General features: G+C 50.7%; 9 protein-coding genes across 9 annotated transcripts; 4 read left to right on the top strand and 5 right to left on the bottom strand.

The window, feature by feature from the left end:
- Window positions 1-452: 452 nt before the first annotated feature.
- ish1 (double-strand break repair enhancer MSC1) lies at window positions 453-2199 on the top strand (the record flags this gene model as incomplete). The annotated part of the gene is made up of 5 exons (XM_058516978.1): window positions 453-537; window positions 585-635; window positions 686-833; window positions 884-1675; window positions 1725-2199. The coding sequence occupies 5 exons, from the start codon at window positions 453-455 to the stop codon at window positions 2197-2199; spliced, it is 1551 nt and encodes a 516-aa protein (XP_058370624.1).
- Window positions 2200-2609: 410 nt separating this feature from the next.
- Window positions 2610-3349, bottom strand: N7446_008232 (cytochrome b5-like heme/steroid binding domain-containing protein; the record flags this gene model as incomplete). Its single annotated transcript, XM_058516977.1, has 4 exons — window positions 2610-2840; window positions 2941-3178; window positions 3266-3290; window positions 3343-3349. 4 exons carry the CDS (start codon window positions 3347-3349, stop codon window positions 2610-2612), a joined length of 501 nt encoding a protein of 166 aa, XP_058370623.1.
- Window positions 3350-3916: 567 nt separating this feature from the next.
- On the top strand, window positions 3917-5415 carry N7446_008231 (uncharacterized protein; the record flags this gene model as incomplete). Its single annotated transcript, XM_058516976.1, has 2 exons — window positions 3917-4023; window positions 4074-5415. The coding sequence occupies 2 exons, from the start codon at window positions 3917-3919 to the stop codon at window positions 5413-5415; spliced, it is 1449 nt and encodes a 482-aa protein (XP_058370622.1).
- Window positions 5416-5953: 538 nt separating this feature from the next.
- Window positions 5954-6283, bottom strand: N7446_008230 (translation machinery-associated protein 7; the record flags this gene model as incomplete). The annotated part of the gene is made up of 3 exons (XM_058516975.1): window positions 5954-6051; window positions 6108-6197; window positions 6262-6283. The coding sequence occupies 3 exons, from the start codon at window positions 6281-6283 to the stop codon at window positions 5954-5956; spliced, it is 210 nt and encodes a 69-aa protein (XP_058370621.1).
- A 203-nt stretch (window positions 6284-6486) lies between these two features.
- Window positions 6487-10162, top strand: N7446_008229 (putative serine/threonine protein kinase (Prp4)). The gene is made up of 4 exons (XM_058516974.1): window positions 6487-6607; window positions 6694-7491; window positions 7542-7762; window positions 7819-10162. The coding sequence occupies exons 2-4, from the start codon at window positions 6785-6787 to the stop codon at window positions 9234-9236; spliced, it is 2346 nt and encodes a 781-aa protein (XP_058370620.1). The 5' UTR covers window positions 6487-6607; window positions 6694-6784; the 3' UTR covers window positions 9237-10162.
- A 2687-nt stretch (window positions 10163-12849) lies between these two features.
- Window positions 12850-14183, top strand: N7446_008228 (serine/threonine-protein kinase; the record flags this gene model as incomplete). Its single annotated transcript, XM_058516973.1, has 2 exons — window positions 12850-13447; window positions 13498-14183. 2 exons carry the CDS (start codon window positions 12850-12852, stop codon window positions 14181-14183), a joined length of 1284 nt encoding a protein of 427 aa, XP_058370619.1.
- A 1135-nt stretch (window positions 14184-15318) lies between these two features.
- On the bottom strand, window positions 15319-16587 carry N7446_008227 (SDR family NAD(P)-dependent oxidoreductase). Its single transcript, XM_058516972.1, has 4 exons — window positions 16373-16587; window positions 16132-16319; window positions 15877-16028; window positions 15319-15765 (listed from the first exon to the last, which is right to left on the bottom strand). The coding sequence occupies exons 1-4, from the start codon at window positions 16542-16544 to the stop codon at window positions 15369-15371; spliced, it is 909 nt and encodes a 302-aa protein (XP_058370618.1). The 5' UTR covers window positions 16545-16587; the 3' UTR covers window positions 15319-15368.
- Window positions 16588-16938: 351 nt separating this feature from the next.
- On the bottom strand, window positions 16939-18272 carry N7446_008226 (Zn(II)2Cys6 transcription factor domain-containing protein; the record flags this gene model as incomplete). The annotated part of the gene is made up of 2 exons (XM_058516971.1): window positions 16939-17871; window positions 17925-18272. 2 exons carry the CDS (start codon window positions 18270-18272, stop codon window positions 16939-16941), a joined length of 1281 nt encoding a protein of 426 aa, XP_058370617.1.
- A 943-nt stretch (window positions 18273-19215) lies between these two features.
- On the bottom strand, window positions 19216-20163 carry N7446_008225 (hemolysin III family protein; the record flags this gene model as incomplete). Its single annotated transcript, XM_058516970.1, has 1 exon — window positions 19216-20163. One exon carries the CDS (start codon window positions 20161-20163, stop codon window positions 19216-19218), a length of 948 nt encoding a protein of 315 aa, XP_058370616.1.
- Window positions 20164-20249: the final 86 nt, after the last annotated feature.

Raw genomic sequence — 20249 nt, 5'->3', positions numbered from 1 at the left:
CCAACCTAAAGATCACATCTAAATCACAAAGCGTTCACTCAATACAACTGTGTAGGGGAATCAGGGGAGAAGTCCATCCCCGCACAAGGGACCCTGTTGGGTATTCGTGCCTCGGCGCCTGATGTTAGCTTCAATTTCAACTTCACTCTATAGTCCACTCTACAGTGTCAAGTATCTAAATGCAGGCCCAGTTACTGTTTATTTGCCATTGCCATAACAAGATCCATTGCATAACTGCCATGACGGAATACGAAATTGATGAATCATGCATCCAGCCAAGGCAAATTCCCCAACTACGTCACTGCGCAATCATCCCTGGTCCTTTCTTGCTTTGCTCTTTTTTAAGCATCTTTTTCTTTCTCCTTCACTCATGTTTCTCTTGCTAAGTTGATCAACTAATTGTTCAAGCTCTTGCAACATACCCTTCTACTGAACCTAAAATCAAGGTCAAGATGAAGCTGAATTTGGCCACTGGCCTTCTGTTTTTACTCGCGTCCACTGAAGCAGTGGGAGCTTCCAGCTGGTGGAGCAAGGCTGGTGCGTTGTCATCAAGACTGAGATAGTTCGCGAGCTAACGGCAGCAGTTTACAATAAATGGCACGAAACTGAGCTCGAGCGATGGTTGTCCGACCATGGTATGATATACTTCTCTGGCCTAGCAGCTACATCGATTAACATTCCACAGATATCCCTCACCCTAGTCCTGCCGACCGCCGGGACCTAGAGAACCTGGTCAAGACCAACTGGGACACCAGAGTGCAGAAGCCTCTGGGATCAGTGGCCGATCAAATCAGCGACCAAGCTCACCATGCGAGGGAATGGATCTTCGACACGTAAGTTGTTTACCTTAAACCCTGCCAGCAAATGAAACTAACCCAAATAGTTGGTCTGACACTCAGTTGAAGGCATTCCTTGATCGTCACGGCATTCCAGCTCCCCAGCCCCGCAAGCGCGACGTCTTGATCAAGACTGCGCGTGAGAACTATGAAGCGATCGCCAAGAAGGTCGGTGAGACCGCCTCTTACCCCGGAGACTGGCTGTATGAGTCGTGGTCCGATTCAGATCTCAAGGCATGGCTCGACGAGCGTGGATGGCCCGCTCCTCAGCCATCAACCCGTGACAAGCTCATCGCCTCGGTGCGCCGCAACTCTCGCATTGCCAGCTTGCAGGCACAGAGGATCGCTGCATCTGTCTCTGCTTCCGCCGAATCTGCCACGCAGTCCTTGAGTGACGAACTTTTCAATGCCTGGTCCGATTCGAAGCTGAAGGAGTTCCTTGACGAGCACAATGTCAGGGTCCCTCAGGGTTCCAAGCGCAATGAACTCATCGCTCTCGCCCGCAAGAACCGTGCGTATCTCGTCGGCCAGGTCTCTAGTGCTGCCTCGAGCGCTTCTACCGCTGCCGAGGATGCGTTCGGCGCTGCTACCACCAAAGCTGGAAACCAATATGCACGCGCTACCGATGACGTCAAGATGAAGGCCGAGGACGAGTTCAACGCTGCACTGAAGGGCTGGTCTGACTCCCGCCTCAAGGCATTCCTTGATGCCCGGAGCGTCCCCGTTCCTCAGAATGGCAAGCGCGATGAGCTCATTGCCGCCGTCCGCGCCAACGCCCACAAGGCTGCCGGTGGATGGAACCAGTACAACTTTGACACTTGGGATAAGGAGCACCTGCTGTAAGTCAATGTTCATGTCGTCAATGTTCTCACTCGCTGACGTTTCTAGGAAATACCTGTCTGCCATGAACAGCAAGGCTGCTAAGAAGGCCGATGCCTCACGCGAAGAGCTGGTCAAGAGTGCCCAGGACACCTACGCCAAGGCCTCCAAGGCTGGTGGCGAGCAGTACGCCTCTGCAACTGCCTCTCTCGCTCAAGCCACTGGATCAGCCAAGGATGCCACCTTTGACCGGTGGTCGCACTCCGAGCTCAAGAGATACCTTGACTCGTACGGCATCCCCGTCTACCAGGGCTCGAGCATCAATGAGCTCCGAGCCGCAGCCCGCCGCAACGCGCAGTACTTCAAGTACGGCACCACCAACCCGCGTGACACCATCTACGCCAAGGTCGTGGATACCTTACAGTGGGCCTTGGAGCAGCTGAAGATCGGCGCTTCAAGCGGCCGCGCCCAGGGCCAAGAAGCTGCCGATAAGACGCAGGAGAAGGTCTCCGAGAAGGCCCAGAAGCTGCGTGCGGAGCTGTAAAAAGCTTTTTCTCGAATCCACCTGTTATTTATCTTTCTATTCTACAAGGTTGGATGCCAATTCGGTTTAGCTTCTGTGATATCTCTTAGGTTACGATGATTATGACATTTGAGCTTTGGGTTGCTTTTCGCTGGTTGTTGGTTGTTGATTCAGGCAATGATTTTTGTTGATTGTCAAAAACAAATGTCCACTTTGGAAGCTCTAAATATGCCTTCTTTGATCTAAACAGTAATCGCATGTTTCTACAAAGATGGTATAAGATAATCCCGAAAAAGAAAAAAAAAGAATTGCGTAGCTTTTAGTGCAAGTCAACGAGAATCACAACACAAGGTTTCCCCAGTCCATCAAGAACCTGCGTCATTCTACCCCCAAACAAACACAGGAGATGTATGTTTACTTCAATTATGCCGTCACGACGAAGGAGCCTCAGGATCACCCTCAGCAACCAACTTTCCAACAACGAGGTACTTCTCCAAGAAGCGCTCCTCCCACGACTGCAAGTTCTCCAGCTGATCCTCATCCAAATCCTCCAGCTTATCCAACGGCGCCGACAAATCCTTAGTCAACATCTCCTCATCGAAGCTCTGGTGAGCCAAACCGCGGGATGCGTCGCGGCCAGCAAAGTTCTCGTAAGGACCGCCCTGTTAAAACCATGCATCGTCAGCGTCTGCCCAGCTCCAAATCTAGACCTAGCCCGAGTTTTGTATTCCTAGGATGGCGTTTCACAAGAATCCCACATACCGGTCCGTAGAAGTTCCTTCCAGGAGAAACATCAAAGACACGACCCCGCACAGCAAGGTAGACGGGCTGATCATTCAAGCCATTGTATTTGATCAGCGTTTTGGGGGTGTAGGTCTTGAAGACGACTGGAGGTGGGCCTCGCGGGAGGGCGACTGGTGCCTTGGGCCGGAAGTGCCAGTAAACTAACAGGACGAAGAGGGAGAGGAGGATTAGATTAATTGGTGATGCGATCGACATCCTGTTGGGTAGTGTTGTTAGTTGTCGAGATTCCGAGCTTGGGAGATGGTACAGCTATGTGGGTGGACTTTGGAGCGGGGACACAAACACTTCAGGCTGTGGTACAGAGTTGTCTGCTTGCTTGTTAGCGGGGTTGGGCCATGTGGAAGGTGGCACATCGCATACCTGCCATGTTTTGAGGTTGGAATGGAGAAGTCCGGGAATCTCGGGATGATGAGCTCCCCGCGCTATACAGTGCACGTGATTGTCATTTGCCGACGTCTACTTTGATATTCAACTTTAGTATGTCAGTGCCTTCTTGATCTATTATTATATCATATTGCATGTGAATGATTGGAGATCAGGCCTCCAAATTGCTAATTTAAAACGCCAGCAGGCCCTGAGCCGTTTCATCTCCACTGGACCACCCCCATTTTAATTTGTTGCCTGACCACTTAGCTTGAATCGGTGATGCCATGTTGTTTCCTTGTCTTTTCCTGTATTCTAGATCTTCTCTCTGAATAACTTCTTGTCTTCGATCTATACATCTCGAGAGCCTGGCTCTATATTTCCGCACACTTCCGGGCTTGACCGTGGTCCGCTGCCTAAAAATAACGGTCTCAACCCCCTTTCCTCGAGAGTTCTCCCTTTTTTTTTGTCCTTTCTCTTTCATCTCATCCCTTTGAACGTGCTGCGCGTGATCTCTGCTTTCTTTTGCGACTCTAATCGTATAGATCAGCCGTGTATCACGCAGATCAAAATGTGGTCCAAAGGGCCATTCAAGTCTCGACGGAACCCCACATCAAGCCCGTCTCCATCTCCTCCGGGGTCGCGGGATAAACACAAGGGTCTACCTCCTTTGCCAAGGTCAGTCTATTGTTTTACAAGTTTTGATAGTAAGGTCTAATTCATGATAGTGACTCGGGCGCTGTCAACAAACAAGTCCCATCACATGACATGAAAAAAAGATATTCAGACGTCTCTTCTATGGGATCGCCGGATCCCGGTCATGAATGGCATGGTAGCCAGAGTAGCTTTTGCGTATCGCCAATGGAGGAAGGGCAACCTTTTCCTCCTGCGCAAAAGGAATATCGGGTGTCTTCTGCACCATCTCCAATTTCCATGGCCGGTAAAACATACACTGCCTCGCAGTCTACACTGCAGCCTGTCCAGCACAAACTCACTCGCTTCACTCCTGAGCGGCCAGCGGATTTCCCAAATTTCGCGCCTGGGCCACACTCAACTATAGCAGGCAAAACACCCGCCACCTCATCCCATAAACCATCTGGATCACATACATCCAACCTACTCACTTGGGGTCGCGAGCAGCTCCGCCCCATCAAAAGGCTCAACGAGACGCGAACTCGGATGAGCAGTTTCTCAAAGAGCGAGGAACCCTCTCCAGAACTCAGAACCAGATCGTCGTCACGTGCGTTGTCAAAGGAAGTGTTGTCAAAGGAAGCACATTCCAACCGGGCCACAGAGCCGAGTCCCCAGATCGGAAACTTGGGTTTCGTCCCGTCAACAGTCACGACCATCAGTGCAGGTGACCCGGCTTACGTGCCCACAAGACCAGCAACAGACCACGCCCCCAGTCACCCACGACCGGACCCGCCAACTTTCAAATTCGACGACGACGACAGGATCGCCAGCATGATGCTGCCAAGCAATGAACCGGCTTCCCGCTTCAGCGGGACCACTGACACGACCACTGACTCCGGTAGTCAGAATGCAAGCCCGCGCGTAAGCTTCCAGCTTGACACTCGGTCCACAGATGACCTATTGTCTGCTTCTTCTATCATGTCCCGACGTCGCCCGGTTCCCAACGGCATACCGATTTCTAAGAAGTCACCGGTTGCAATTGCCAAGAAGCCAGTTCGCAAGCCTACCCCATCCCAGGTAGCGCAGATGCCTGCGGAGAATCAGACACCTCCTCCCGCGCCCGAGGAACCCAAAGATGCGCAGGGCCGGATTGAGGCTCTGGAAGCTAAGCGGAATGAGCTTGCCCAGCGCAGATTTACCTTGCAGACTGTTGTTGATGAGTTGAGCAAGGTTATTCAGCCTACCTCTATTGCTTATGACCTAGCCTCCAAAGCTGAGGTCAAGAAGAGTCTTCAGAGTATTGGGAGTGAGATCGATGAGATTAAGAAGGAAGAGCATGATCTTGGAATGAAGATTGCTCGTGCGTGGCGCCGATTCGATGAGAAGGAGAATAATGGTGATGGTAATAGTCTCTGGGTCAAGCGTGTCACTAGTTAGTGGCTGTCTATCTTTGTTAATGCTTTTGCGGAGATTTATGCACTGATCCTTCCGGCTATTTTCTCTAATCTTTTCCTTTCTCTTTTCTGCGCTTTGTTCTCTGGGAGGGTTGCATGTTCTTTTGTTCCGATTATTGGGGCGTGCGTTGTTTTTAGCGTTCAATTTCCCTACTGCACAACTCTTGCAAGGCAGGATGATACCCCTTTCGATTCGGATTGTCTAAGCTGTTGAGCTTTTTCGTTCATTCGTTCGTTTCAAGTAATTCTACTTCTCACACGTTTCTTTCTACGAAATTTTGGCTGCAACAATTGTAAATATGTAGATTTGCGATCAAACGTGAAATATGGTATGTGTTGGTGGCTAAGGCTATACAAGGACACATAGAGAACCGATGAGTGTTGTCATAATGCTGGCGCTATCATTTGAAACCACCCATCCTCCGCTCTCAATGAACATGGCTCGTGGAAGTCGTGAAAGAGTCGAGGGAAGCCTGGCATCAGGTTCGTTGCGGGGGGTTCGCCGTCGTTGTTCGATCTGCTTATTTCTTGCCGGACTTCTTGATGCCCTGCTGGCCGGTGTTGAGGGGACCCTTCTTGCCCTTCGCGGCCTCCATCATGTCCTTCTTGGCCTTGGCATCTACAAAGAGGATCAGTACACGGAATCGGACGTTGTGGAGTGAAAGGGAGACATACCAGCCTTGAGCTTGGCCTGGTGAGCAAGGTCGTCCTCATCAAGTTCCTTCTTTTCCTTCTTGGCAGCCTTCAAAGGCTTAACCTTGCCACCTGCAAGTCGCAAAAAATGTCAGTGAGTGAAGTCCGTCGAAGAAATCCAACGTTGTGTGCGTACCTTCTCTGCCTTGACCACCCATTTTGTCTGAGGTAAAACCGTGGAAACGGAAAGAAAAAGATCTAAAGAGAAACGGTGTGTTTTGGAGGCGACGTTCAACGGCGAAAAAAAGAGTGTCGAGGGGCGCTTATCACATAGAGGGGACTGGGGTTGACCGCCTACTTCTTCGGGCCTGGCGCAGAATCTGCCCTATCTCCAACCTCAAACCGCGATGGCTCATCTCAACCCATCTCCATCATCGACACCTGCATTTGCAATCATCTCTCAAGCTTGTTTTAACAAGCTATGCGCTTGGGAGGATAATCTGATACAAGGCTTTGGTGTGAAGGCAGGCCTCTTACAGCCGGTTGGACTTTCACAACTCCCTTTGCTTTCAGAAAATCGTTTTTCACTGGAGCTTACGCTAACTGAGCGTTGCTTACTTGCTTGAAGCCTCCTCCAAAGGCCGATTCCGATTGAACTTGAAGCGAGAAGAAAGAAGATCACCTGTGCGTGTTGTTTAGTTCCTCGGCCCGTCGCAACTATGTCGCATCACAGATCGAGGTCCTCATCGACCCCTTCTGAGGGTGAGATCATCGAACCAGGACCAGAGATGAAGGCAACTGCGTCAAAACCTCCTTCTAAAGGCACCAGCGTTGACCGTCCCACCAGAGATAGTCCACCCTCTGCGCCCTTGTCCCCGTCACTAGATGGCCCAAGTTCGCCACGCCGCAGGAGGTCCCCAAGACCCCGATCTCGCTCTCCATACCGGGATAACAGAAGTTCCAAGCGTCGACGTGACGATGATTACGAGTACGAGAGCCGATACGAGAGCCGACACTCCCGGCCCGAGCCTTCGCGAAATTACGGGTCTAGATACGACGACAGGAACAGAGATCGATCTCCTCTCGGCCGGCGGCCGAAGTCCTACTATGACTATGACCGCGATGACAGTTATGGTGGGGGATTGCGATACAGTGATGACCACGATCGACGCGAAGACAAGCGGCCGCGCACCCGCAGCCGATCCCCATACCGTGAAACGAGAAAGCCCAAGAAGTATTCAGGCGACGAGCTTGATCAGAAGGTAGATGGTGTTGTGCCTTCAGCGGACTCCGGAAGACACAGGCCCACCGAACAGGTATTGAGCGAACGAGGGAAGGCTGCTGTCGCCCGCGATTCTAAGCTTGGTGCTGAAACACGTGAGAATCAGGAGCAGGCGTCTAAATTGCAAGCCTCCGTGGCTGATGAGTATGTTGGCCAATTATCTATGTTGATGACATAACTAACAATCTCTATAGAGAGCACCACCGTAACCCCGAACCCGTGGAGTCGCGTCAATCCGAGCCAGCCGACGAAGCCGCTGAGCTTGAAGCTCGCCGCAAACGTCGTGAGGCTATCCGGGCCAAGTACCGAAGCCAGGCGACTCCTCTCCATCTGAAAGCAGTGGAAAACATCGGTGAGGGTGAGACTGATACATCTACGCCTGGCAGTGAGCCGACTAGTGCAAAGGAGGCGTCAGGTATGCTTATCCCGGACCATGTTACTTCTGTATCAAAATCTAACATGCGGGTATAGATTCTCCCCTAGGAACTCCCCAGGAACGGCCGGTGGATCTCCCCAATTTCAACCTTGGAAAGGACGTTGATTTGGCCAATTCGAAGGTCCCTGTTAATGCTGCCGATGAGAATGAACCCTCCGCTGCTGATTATGACCCAACTCTTGACATGAAGGAAGAGAGAGAGAAACATAGCAACGTGCAGATCAACAAGGACGACGTTTCTTCTGCGGCCTATGATGAAACTAAAACAGCTAAACAGGATGTTCTCATCCCTGATGCGAAAGATGATGCATACGACATGTTTGGAGACGACGATGATATGTTCGCCGAAGACGGGCCCCCGGCACATGCCTCAGCAATGTCAGCTGTTCCTCAAGGCAAGGAGCTTGATATCAGTATGATGGATAACTGGGACGACTCCGAGGGCTACTACAACGTCCGTCTTGGGGAGCTGATCAACGGAAGATATCATGTCACGCAAAACCTAGGCAAAGGAATGTTCTCAGCCGTCGTACGTGCAACCGACACTAAGACGGGGAGTCTGGTCGCCGTCAAGATCATTCGTCAGAACGAGACGATGCGCAAGGCCGGTATGAAGGAGATCGAAATTCTGGAGCAGCTCACGGCGGCGGATCCGGAACACAAGAAGCATATTATCAAATTCGAGCGACACTTTGAGCACAAGGGCCACTTGTGCATGGTGTTTGAGAACCTTAGCATGGATCTACGTGAGATCCTGAAGAAGTTTGGTCGAGACGTCGGTCTAAACCTGCGCGCGATCCGGGCCTACGCTCAACAGATTTTCCTCGGACTGAGTCTCCTCCGCAAGTGTAACATCCTGCATGCAGACCTCAAACCGGATAACCTTCTTGTGAATGAGCAACGCAACATTCTGAAGGTTTGCGACCTGGGATCGGCGTCTCCAGCCTCTGAAAATGAGATCACTCCTTACCTCGTCAGTCGGTTCTACCGTGCCCCGGAAATCATCCTGGGCATCCCTTACGATTTTGCCATTGATGTGTGGTCTATCGGTTGTACCCTCTTTGAACTGTACACGGGCAAGATTTTGTTTACCGGCCGAAACAACAACCAGATGCTTCGCTCGATCATGGAATGCCGGGGCAAATACCCGCCGAAGCTTCTACGCCGCGGGTCTCTGACGCCCCAGCATTTTGATGATATGCTCAATTTCCACAGCGTGGAGGAAGACAAGATCACCGGGCGCCTGGTTACGAAGATCGTGGACTTCAAGAAACCTACGCGTGACCTGAAGACCCGGCTGATGAGCCAGGGAACGCGCGGAATGTCCGACATGGACGCTAAAGATCTGACCCTGTTCATAGACTTCCTCGACCGCTGCTTGAGTCTGAACCCCGAGAAACGAATCACGCCCGCGGATGCATTGAAGCACCCGTTCCTGATGCGCAAGGTGTAACGAAGTGGCATGACGGAAGGGACCACAGTTTCAGCATGGCAGCGACTGCCTGCTGACCAGGATGCCCCAGCCTCCTGGACGGACCCTGTCCGGCCGGCATAAGCATAATGTAATCAAGATATCGGCGTTACAGAAGGATGATCGAGGGTTGGTTTACCCCTGTCAATATGCATAACTACAAACAGTATGTAACTTAGCATCTCCAACCTCTGAAACCAATCCAAGTCCAGATCCAAACCAAACATTCTCCCGCGGGCCAACAACCCCAGCCCCTGTCGCGCTGTGTTTAGATGGACCTTGTCCTATCTCACCTTACCGAGGGGGTGGCTTAAGATCCATCCAGTCCAACCCCTCAGACCCTACGTACGAAGCGCTGTGTAGCCTCACAACCTCCGTAGAACGTACGAGACAAAGAACAAACGAACAAGTCAAACCCACTACATCATATCATGCCATACCAACTCGGTTCCCAAAACCCACATCAGCCCCAGAACCCGAGAAATAAGCAAGCCCCCTCTGCTTCTAGCCTCTTAACATTGTAGTCTCTAGCTTCAACCTACACTATACTATCGAACCGACCCAAACTCTCGGTGGCAATCTCTCACAATAGACGAAGAAAGCCGACAGCTCCTACCAGAAAGAACAAAAAGAAATGGTCCATCAACTCTTCAGCCCGACCCAGACTGCCGGTAAAGAACAAAGAACACAAAACCTTCAATCTTCTCGGAACATAAGCTACCATCCACTGTGGCTCTAGCTAGTGTTCTAGATTTCTTTCATCCCGAACTCTCTCGCTACCTCGGTTCCATGGTTCTGAGATGTGTGGTCTTTCTCATTTTTGGGTGTGGGAGGAAGGTGCATACTAACTACGTAAGTTAACTTTGTAAGTTTAAGTTAGCTATGTAGGGTTTATGTTAGGAGTTAGGGGCAGATGTATCTCAGTCTTAGTATGGCATTCTAGCGGATATCGCGGATACACAATGGAACATTCTTAGTCGTTCGTATTGGTTATTGGTTTCAAACGCCTTAGGCCACCCGCCTCTTTTCTACTGTACCTCACAATAATATCTGCAGGTCTGCTTATTGGTTGTTGCTTACTGGGTGGTTATTCTTGGCTATTGGCCCGGTCGGCTTGGAACGAGGTAATGGCGAGCGAATGGGAGGGCGTTGGGGCGGTGGTTGGGTGCCGATTGGGGAGTTTGGGTTTTTTTACCCTTTCCCTTTTCCCTGCTTTTGCTTTTGCTTTTGCGTTGGGTGGCTAGCTTGGCCGGACTATACATGCACACTCTATAGTTTGGGACTAGTTTGGTCTTATGTTGTGGGTTTTGGTTGGATGGTTTCGCTTACTGTACATGTATGTGGTGGGGAAAAAAAAAAGCAATGAGGGTTTTATTGTACATATATTTGGTACATGGATGTATACTTCATTTACTCTGTAGTAGTGCGTACATTAGTGTAGAGAATATCATAAGCCCCAACATGATCATTGTCGAATGGAAGCAAGTGGGGATAAATTCCAGAAGCCCCTTGTCCTCGCCACCCGGGTAAGAATGCAGTCCAGTAAATAGTAGACAAACCGTGGCAAAAGCCAGCCGCGATCCTAGCATTTAATCTCCGACTTTGCCTACATTATACAGGGATTATACAGGAAGTACAGGAGTAATCATGATGTCGAGGTGTGTTTATATTGTGGGTCCCGCCACCTGCAGTCCATCTAAGGCAGACTTGGGCGCTGAAGAGGCAAAACGGAAAGAGAGAAAGGGGAAAAGGGAGAACAAGGATGATCTGTGGCGGTCGGCAGCTGTAGCTGAGTCGAACTGACTCGATCCAATGGAGGGTGATTGTTCCACGATTGTGACCGTGGAAGTAAAGTACTTACTGTAGGTGGTGCTGTGTGATGTGCTTTCGTATGACAGATCTGGGATCACCTCTAGCGGTGTAGACGAGACACATGAAATGAGAGCGGGACTGGACCAAAACTAGAACAGAAGGGGGACTAGATCTAGAGCTTGAACCAGAGAGCCCGAACCAGAGTCATAGAAACCTGAGAGATGATTCATGAACAAAAGCAAACCCTAATAAGCCGTTCGGGTCCGAGTGATGGCCAGCTGCATTGCCAAACCTGGGGTACATTAATCGGTACCGGAGCCAAGCTGCAAGGTCGAAGGGGGCGAAACGGGCAAAACGGGCGTCACATCTAGATATATCATATTTTCTCTTCCTTTGTTGTACATGCTACTAGTTGAAATCGACGTTCGGGTCTTGGGAACCGATGTGATGCATCGGATACTTGCTTCTGGTGATTGGGCCGGCTGGGGCAAGGTCGATCTGGTACCTTTTGGGCAGGGGCCGTGTTTATTGATTTGGTTCTCACCGCAATATACCAGTAGACATGTACTACAATAATTCGTAAGTTAACGTTAATGTTAAGTCTCTCTACTTGAGTGGGGATGGGGCAAAACATGTCTAAAAACGTCCGACTCGGATCAGGATATGGCCCTTGCCTATTATGACGCAGGTGGATAGAAAGGGAAGACAAGAGACTAGGCAACCGGGGCGGTTCCCATGAGAATGGCGAAGTCACTAGTCCAGCCACCTTAGAATAGGATTAGGGAGGCAGGGTTGCACAGGACCAATACGAAGACACAAACACTCCGACCATCTGGACTTCTCCCAGATGGTCAACGTACATTAGCGCCAGGAGAAGATGAGGTGGCCTGTGCAGTGCTCAGCAGGGCCAGGTGTTCTCGAAAAACGAACAGGGCAAATGGTTGGCCATAGCGCCCCTCCTTCATCGCCTCACTTCTAGACTTGGACTTGAAGTGGGGGGGGGAGAAGAGACGGTGAGGTTGATCTTTCACTTTCTGTTTCACTAGTTTCACAGTTAGAGTCATGGAAGTGGAGGGTGCCGCATTCAACCAACAGCTCCCTTCGAAAGTGGAAGTAGTATGGGTCCGATCTGAAAGCGGGGCTGGGAAGGGGGCCATGAGGAGAATGCGTTGGCAAATGTGTCAGGAGGTTTAGGAATACGTGGGCGTATTGCCACAGAGGGAGGGCCACAGAGAGGAAGGGAAGAAGGAGAATAGGGGGAATTCTGCAGCATGGAGTCGATCGTCATGTGGAGCTGACCAATCACGGGCGGTGGCGGATGCGGGCAAGAAGAAACATGGCATTATGATTGGCAGAATGATACACCGCTATAATTATACGCATCATAGATTGTGTGTTATTTTTATTATTTGGGATTATTTTATTATTATTGTGTTATATTACTGTTATCCTACTGTGTTGCTATGTATTTGGTATTGTTTTGATGTGGATCCTCCACGAGGCTGCCATTCTCTATTAATATTCCCCTTCGCCGCTATACTTCCATGCTTATACCTTTACACATATCTTTGCCTTGTTTCTATACTCTCCTTTCTCCTTCATCTCTCTCTCTCTCCCTCTTCTTAGCTCTTCCTATTCTTCCTTACTCTCACTCTCTCTCACGGACCACGCATAACCCGAGGATTGGAATGGATGCCTTGTGAATTGCCGTGGACCTCAGGACACTCTTCAATATCTCCCTGGACATCGTTGCCCTTTCTTTTCTTCCAGGACGACTGTAACAATGTATCCGGCCATGTTACCAACGCCACCACCTTCGCCCACTCCCCGCTGTTATGCTCCCGAGGACCGTTTAGGATTCATCCTAGCCAACCGGCTGGAACTGACCTCAGTCCTGGGCGTCGGAGCCTATGGCGTGGTCTACACTGCGGTGGATATCCACACCAACGTGGTCTACGCCGTCAAAGCCCTCAACAAAAGTGGACTGGATCCCCGACAACTCAAGTTCCAGCAGCGCGAGATTAGACTTCATCACCTGGCCAGCCAACACCCCAATGTGGTTTCTTTAGTTCGCATCATGGATTCCGCGGATTGTACCTTTGTCGTCATGGAATTCTGCCCAGAGGGAGATCTGTTCTCGAACATCACCGACAAGGGCCACTTTGTCGGGAATGAACCCTTAGCCAAGAGCGTATTCCTCCAACTCCTGGACGCTGTACAGTTTTGCCATTCCCTCGGGATCTATCACCGGGATCTCAAGCCCGAGAACGTTCTCGTTACAAACCAGGGAATGACAGTCAAGCTCGCCGACTTTGGCTTGGCCACCACGGATTACTTCACCTCGGACTTTGGATGCGGCTCCACGTTCTACATGTCGCCTGGTAAGTTCAAACCTCGCGTCTTCTTAACACAGGTGGCTAACCCAAACTAGAGTGCCAACAGTCCAATGCCCGCCCCATGTCCTGCTACATGTCCGCCGCCAACGACGTCTGGAGTCTGGGCGTAATCCTAGTGAACCTCACCTGCGGTCGCAACCCATGGAAACGCGCCTCCGTCGAGGATTCCACATTCCAGGCCTATCTCAAGGACCCATTTTTCCTGAAGACCATCCTCCCACTCTCCCCAGAGATGGTATGTATCCTGAGCCGCGTCTTCGAGCGCGACCCAAGTAAACGCATCACCATCCCCGAGCTGCGCCAGCTCATTCTGGAGTGTCCCCGCTTCACGGAGAATCCCATGGCCCCAGCCCAGGCCCAGACCCCCTGGGTGCCGGAACACCTCAACTACATTCCTCAGATGCCAATGTTCATGGGCCCCATGGAACCCCTGCATGCCCAGCCCTCCGACTCGTCCTCGGACTCGTCGCAGTACTCGGCCTTCTCCCGGTCTGCCGCCTCCGACGGCTCTGCTATCACCGAGGACTACTCGGACAATACTATGTCGCCGGTCGCCTCGGGCCAGATTACGGACTGCAAGGTGGTATTCCCGTCCGCTTGCGCTGAGCCTTTCTACCCTGCGGATCCATTTGCCTATGGGGGTTGGGCTACCATTCCAACCTGCCACTCGAGGTCCCTGTCTAAATTGCACCTTGCTCCACTATGGGAATACCCATTATAACGCATGCTGCATGATATTACGCCCTTTTTCTCTCCACCTTCAGGCCTTCAGGCGCGAATTCTTGAATTCTGCCTGATATCCATCCTGCATATTTCGGGTCTCCTTACTCTCTCCACTTTTTTCCGCCATCGAGCGGATACCAAAAGCTGCCGACAAAACAACAAAAAGTTGATCGCGTTGATCATGATCCACTGGACTCGGCCACCAGCTTTTCTTTCCTTTTGGATATATTTTTTTCCTCTTTATTTATCCCTGGATTTACGACACCTGCCTGGTTACCCTTTTGAGGATTACCCTGGCCTGCTTTTCTACTGTTTTAATATTTTCGACACATACCGGAGGAGCCTTTTTTTTTTTTTACCAGTTCCGTGTTAATATATTGGGAACTATGACTTGAAGAGAAACGCCCCTGGGAGGGCTGATGAAACGCGGGGTTTTGTTTATTTGTTTCGGATTGGGAGGCGTTGACCAACATAGGTCTGGGATCTGGATGTCTTCTTTTCTCTGTTCATCTTTTGGGAAGGATATTTTGGGATATTTTGTATGGGTGGTTGATATCTCTCGGTTTAGTCCTGTGCATAGACTTGTTTCCTTTTTGGCATTGGCATTGGCGGGTCCATTCGCTCTTGATTCTTACGATATGATACCTCGACACTGCGAAAATACGTTACAATCTACACCGCATTTCTACATGCAATACAATATATACAACTTGATCTACTCTACATTGACATACATGATCCTCACCTATTGTTATTCCTGCTTCGATACGAAGTACTATACTTACATCCATCTCACCTGCATAAGCCAAAACTTGGCCAAACCCACTCACCTATACAGACCCCTGTCCCTTCCAACAGTTGCCTGTCCAACGTTATCTCGTCTAACAAGACTCGATCGCATTTGGGGTGTTTTGGTCTTCCGTGTGATGGGCCCGTGCCACCGTGAAACCACAGCCCGAATGAAACGCAAGAAACAACTGGTCCATTCCGAGTTAGTGGTAGATAGGTTTGTGCGTGTGAGGCTTCTATTGTAACCCCGTTTAGAATCTTCTTGGTTTACGTAGATGATAGTTCCCTTGTGTTGTAGATGTATTCATATTCATGATAGATATGAGAATAAGCAACGGATATATATCCATTCCGAAACCCACCACTTCCATCCACAAAAACCAACAAATAAAACCTACATATTCCGGCCCCCAGTAACTCGGATCGTCTCCCCGTTAACATAAGAAAACCAAGGCGAAGCAACCCCCAAAATAGCCCTCGCCGCTTCAACAGGACTAGCCGGTCTCCGCAGCGGGATATCAGGATAAGCATTCGCATCCGCAGCCTTTTTCTCTTCAGCAGCAGAACCCTTCTTACTAGCAAGTTGCTTGCCAGGAATACCAAGCGCGACCTTCGTGCCATCGGGAGTCGTGATGAAGGCGCCTTCTTCCTTGGCGGCTGTCAGGCGCGTAGTTACGTAGCCGAAGGCGATGGTGTTTGAGCGCACTCCAAAGTTGGGACCCCATTCTTTGGCGATTGTGCGTGTTAGGCCTACTACGCCTGCCTTTGCGACGGCGTAGTTTGCTTGGCCGCTGTTTTGGTTAGTTTGGTGTTTGTGGATGGTCGATGGGTGGGAGGGAAGGGGATGTAGAGCCAGCGGTTGGATATAGATACGGGATTAGACTGGGTTTGATGATACTTACGCATTACCATGAATCCCACTCGTGCTGCTAATGTTAATAATAACGCGCGGTTCTTGATCCTTAACTCGGAAGTAGGGTGCTGCCGCGCGCACGAGGCGGAAGGGCGCTGTGTTGTGTACAGCTAGCATGGTATCCCACTGTTTATCGGTCATCTATAGACATGCAAGGAAGCAATAAGTCAGTGAAATATCCCCAGGATACAGTAAGGATCAAAAGAGAAACCGAGATCAAACCCCCCGACAACAGTTCACGCACCTTATGAATGACTCCATCCCACGTAAACCCGGCATTATTCACAATAATATGAATCTTGCCATTCCCAAACTCAGCAGCGCGCTTCACAAGCTCGGTAACATAGTCGCCATCAAGGATATCACCAACGACAGCGAGGGCACGACCCGACTTTGCCGAGTTGATGGCGTCAGCGACGGCATTGGCCTTTTCTGTTTAGATTAATTAGACATGCACAACTGAGGAACTTGATTGATCTTCTTACTAGCATCGATATCAGCGACAATGACCTTGGCGCCTTCGTTTGCAAATAGGCGTGCGGCCTCTGCGCCAATTCCCTGGCCTGCGCCGGTGATAATGGCGACTTGGCCAGCTAGCAGACCAGCCGGGTAATTGAGGTGTTCATTAACCTGATTCAGGCGGTCGGAGGGGGCCATTTTGGATATTGTGTCTTATCTGGTTAGAGATGAGAGTCTTGGTTAACTTATGAGATGTGAGAGGGGAGAGTTTCTTATAGAGAGCTCTCGGCGATAGTCACTGCCGAGGCTGTTGCGGACCGAGCAGTGTGGGGTATAACTCCAGGTATATACTGTACGGCAGACTACACTCGTTCACTTTCATACGTTAACGTTATACAGGCGATATGTTTTCCATTTCGTGTTCCTGATATAGCCGACCTGCGTTTACTGTCCAGCCCGTGAATCCGATCCCATCCTTGGCTTCTCTTCTCTCCCTTGCCCGTTTCTCTACACACCCACATCCATCCATGTCCCACCCTGGGCGCACTGATAACGACAGAACAGAGTTGACCTCCTATATGTGGATATACGTTCAAAGAGACTCGTCGCGCATCACCCGTCCAGAACCGCAAATACATTCCCCCCACGAAGTCGATTGTAGAAATGCCGACACGGTAGCTTCGTAGCCAGCAATGATAGGGAGCAGACCTTCACTTCTGGGCGTACCAGATGAAAGCTGGGCATCTAGACCAGGGAGTAGACCAAAATGATCAGAAGGAACCCAGTGGGCGATGTGTTCTTCCGGCGCTTTCGTTTCGGACGGTTCGTCCTCGTTCAAAGTGGGGATTTGGAGATCGGTGGCGGTAGCAGCGATCTTCAGTGCCAGCAATACCTCTCTACATTGCAGCAGTAAGCCTCGCAACAGAAAATTGCGGATCTGACGGTTTTCTTCGCGGCAGATCTCGTAGTATCCGTAGCGGATGTCGATGCCATGTTCTGGTCGTGGGACGCGAGGTGTTTCGCGCGAAACCCAGTATTCGAATAGCTGGAGCGTGAGGTTGAGGACCGAGATGGTTAGAAGGAGGTTTGTGCTGTCTTTGGCGCATTTGGTACATTGTAGGAACATTTGGCAGGTGCAGAATGTGCATTTGATTGTCTGCAGGCTGTGGTCGAGTCGGAGTGGTAAAGACCCGGCCAGGAGGTGGTTCAGCCGGTTCATGTGGAACAGTTGCATGTCCAGACACTCGCATGGCGAGAGTGGGTATGGTGATGCCACTGAGCCTGCCAATGATGGGCTGGCTATCCCTTCTGCTAGTGACTCCCCGGATAGAAACGTCGGCGTGACTGGTGTATGTGGATACCCTATACCAGTTGGGATAGCTGGACAGGGGTCCACGAGGTCGGTGAATGGTGAGCCTTCGACTGTTGACAATTGTCCAGGGCAGACGGAGGATTCTAGTGTTGTTGTATTTCCAAAGCTTCGGGGACTTTCCCAGAACCCGGGTTGGTTTGATATCAAACGGACCTATAGTGGATCATTGTTAGAAATGTGCCGGATAGGATAGGGGATATACTAACTTCGTCGTCGATTTCTGGGTCGGCAGTGTGATTCCCATAGGCACTACCGAGTGGTTCCAAGTCGGCCACAGGAGCCACAAGCCGACTACTACGAAAGCCACGCATGGCCGGCTTCTCCTCTTGTAGTTGACCTAATTTGCGTAGAGTGGCCCGGTTCTTGCTACCCTTCGGTTTGCCGGATCGGTTGGCGAATCCGTATTGGCACTGTAAGCCGTGGCGCAGGCAACGGGTGCAGACACTCTTGCCAGACAGATTGCATTTCACCTTAGATTGGCGGCAATTTTCGCATGCAGTCCGGAGCTTAGGTGCATCTCCAGCATAAGGACTGCCATTGGATTCCGCAAGCATTGGGGCCGTTTAGGGGGGAACAATAAGAAAAGACAAAAGAAGCAAGTGGATCTTCCCAATAAGATGTGGATGATACTGTGGCCCGGGTTTGATATAGGGGAAAAGCAATATGAGAAATAGAAAGCCAGGATGCAATAATACCACACACATCCAATGAGGCAAACGCCTCACCCCCTCCCCCTTGCCCTTGGATATATATAAACAAGCTCAAGCTTCAAGGAGCAGAAATGCCACTCTGGCATCCGGATTCATGTACCGACGGCAGCCGCATACAGAGGTCAGCCGCTGTGAAACCCCAGATGCTTCCATCTGATCAACCACGCATGGGATGCCAACTGGCACCGCTACTCCAGAGTTGAAAGGAGGCAATCTCGAAGACCCGCCAATTTGACCCATCCGAATTAGGAAATAAGCATAATCGCCCAGCTATGCAACGTTCGTTTTTGACCACTGCTCGAGATGGAGGATGGGACAGAATGGGGTCCCTCAAGCGCATGGGAAACCGGCTAGGGGTACTTTTGTTCAAAGGTCGTACACCCTGATGCAACATTGAAAGCGCTAATTTCTGGGCTAAGTTTCTGGTGGAGAACCTAACGAATTTACCGCTGACAAGGGCAGATGGTCTTTTACCTTGCTGGGGCGTTGTTCTCTCACACAAGTACCTCTAGACAACGTCTCCATGTGAAAAGAAAGGAAAAGAGCGGGTCATCAGCGGCTGACGCGATCCAGCCATTGCAGGACTCACCGCTTCATCTCCTTCTCGTCGTCATCGTTGCACATAACTGATCCAAGTCATCGTCAGCAGGGACTTGGCCCTCGAGAGGGTTGTTGAACATTGGTCACGTCACTTACGCTACCTGAATGTTTCATTGCAAGCTACCTCTAAAAGAACGTCATGAGTATGCTGTCCAACCTCGATTGTGCTGTGCCAGACCCCGACTTCTCAGCCTCGTGGAATCTGACAGGTCTCGGCCGTTCCGCTGTGCCGATAATCAAATGCCTTCAACAACCCTGTCAGGTGGGCCATCGCTGCGCAAACCACTAGCACGTGGAAGATTTGATGCGAACTCCCCACGATGTCGAATTTCCCGGGCATAAGTCGCTCCGGTACTCGGGCCGCATAGATCCCTGCTCCAAGGATATACAAGAAGCCCTGGAGTAGTAGCCAGCTGAGACCAATCTGTCGTCGCATTTGGTCGAAGCCAAAGTGGGAAACTCCATGGAGCACAGGGAAGACGGCAGACAAGCCCATCCCGACAAACATGGCGGCACGGAATGGACGCCAACGAGGCGTGCGGAACCGAGGCAAAATGGACACAACGACACAACCAAGTCCAATAGTACAAATCATAGTCCAGTACCTGTGCTGGAGCTCGGGTGCACAATAAAACCCATAGAACACGCTGGGAACAAAGCTGCCCACGATGAGTCCCACTATCCCAATATAGTCAAGTGAGTTTCCAATGCGTGCAACCACCGGTGAATGATTCGAGATGGTGTGATAAGTGGCGGACATCCCGAGGCAGAAGGCCGCCCCCGCGAAGAAACAGCCAAAGGCAATGATATCAGAATCGGCCGCATTCTGGTATCGGGGAGCAAGCAAGTGGTAGAGTTGGTACGCAGCAGGTGCCGCAATCACCGCCGGTAAGAGGTGGGTGTAGATGTTGACTGTCTCATTGTGAACGTAACCCAGCGATTGAAATGAACCTAAAAACGAGGACGAGGCGGGCCGATATCCAGTATGGATGTGATGATTATCGCGTTGCCAATGAGGTAGATCGTCCCAATGAAGCAGTCGCTTGACGACGTTGGGAGGCACCTCGAGGACATTGGCTATTTCTGCAGGCTGACTGTTTACCTGCTCGTCAATAGGGCGACGTTGGCGAGACATCACATGTGATATGCAAGTATGGCAGGATGGTAAGAAGTTTTGAAATCGCCCAGCAGGACATATACAAATCAGCAGAAAAACAAATC

Source organism: Penicillium canescens (assembly GCF_028828765.1).
Source record: "Penicillium canescens strain IBT 15451 chromosome Unknown utg000005l_segment0_segment0, whole genome shotgun sequence".
Taxonomy (NCBI): Eukaryota; Fungi; Ascomycota; class Eurotiomycetes; order Eurotiales; family Aspergillaceae; genus Penicillium; species Penicillium canescens.
Note: the sequence above shows the minus strand (reverse complement) of the source record. Positions and strands in the feature narration are given on the sequence as shown.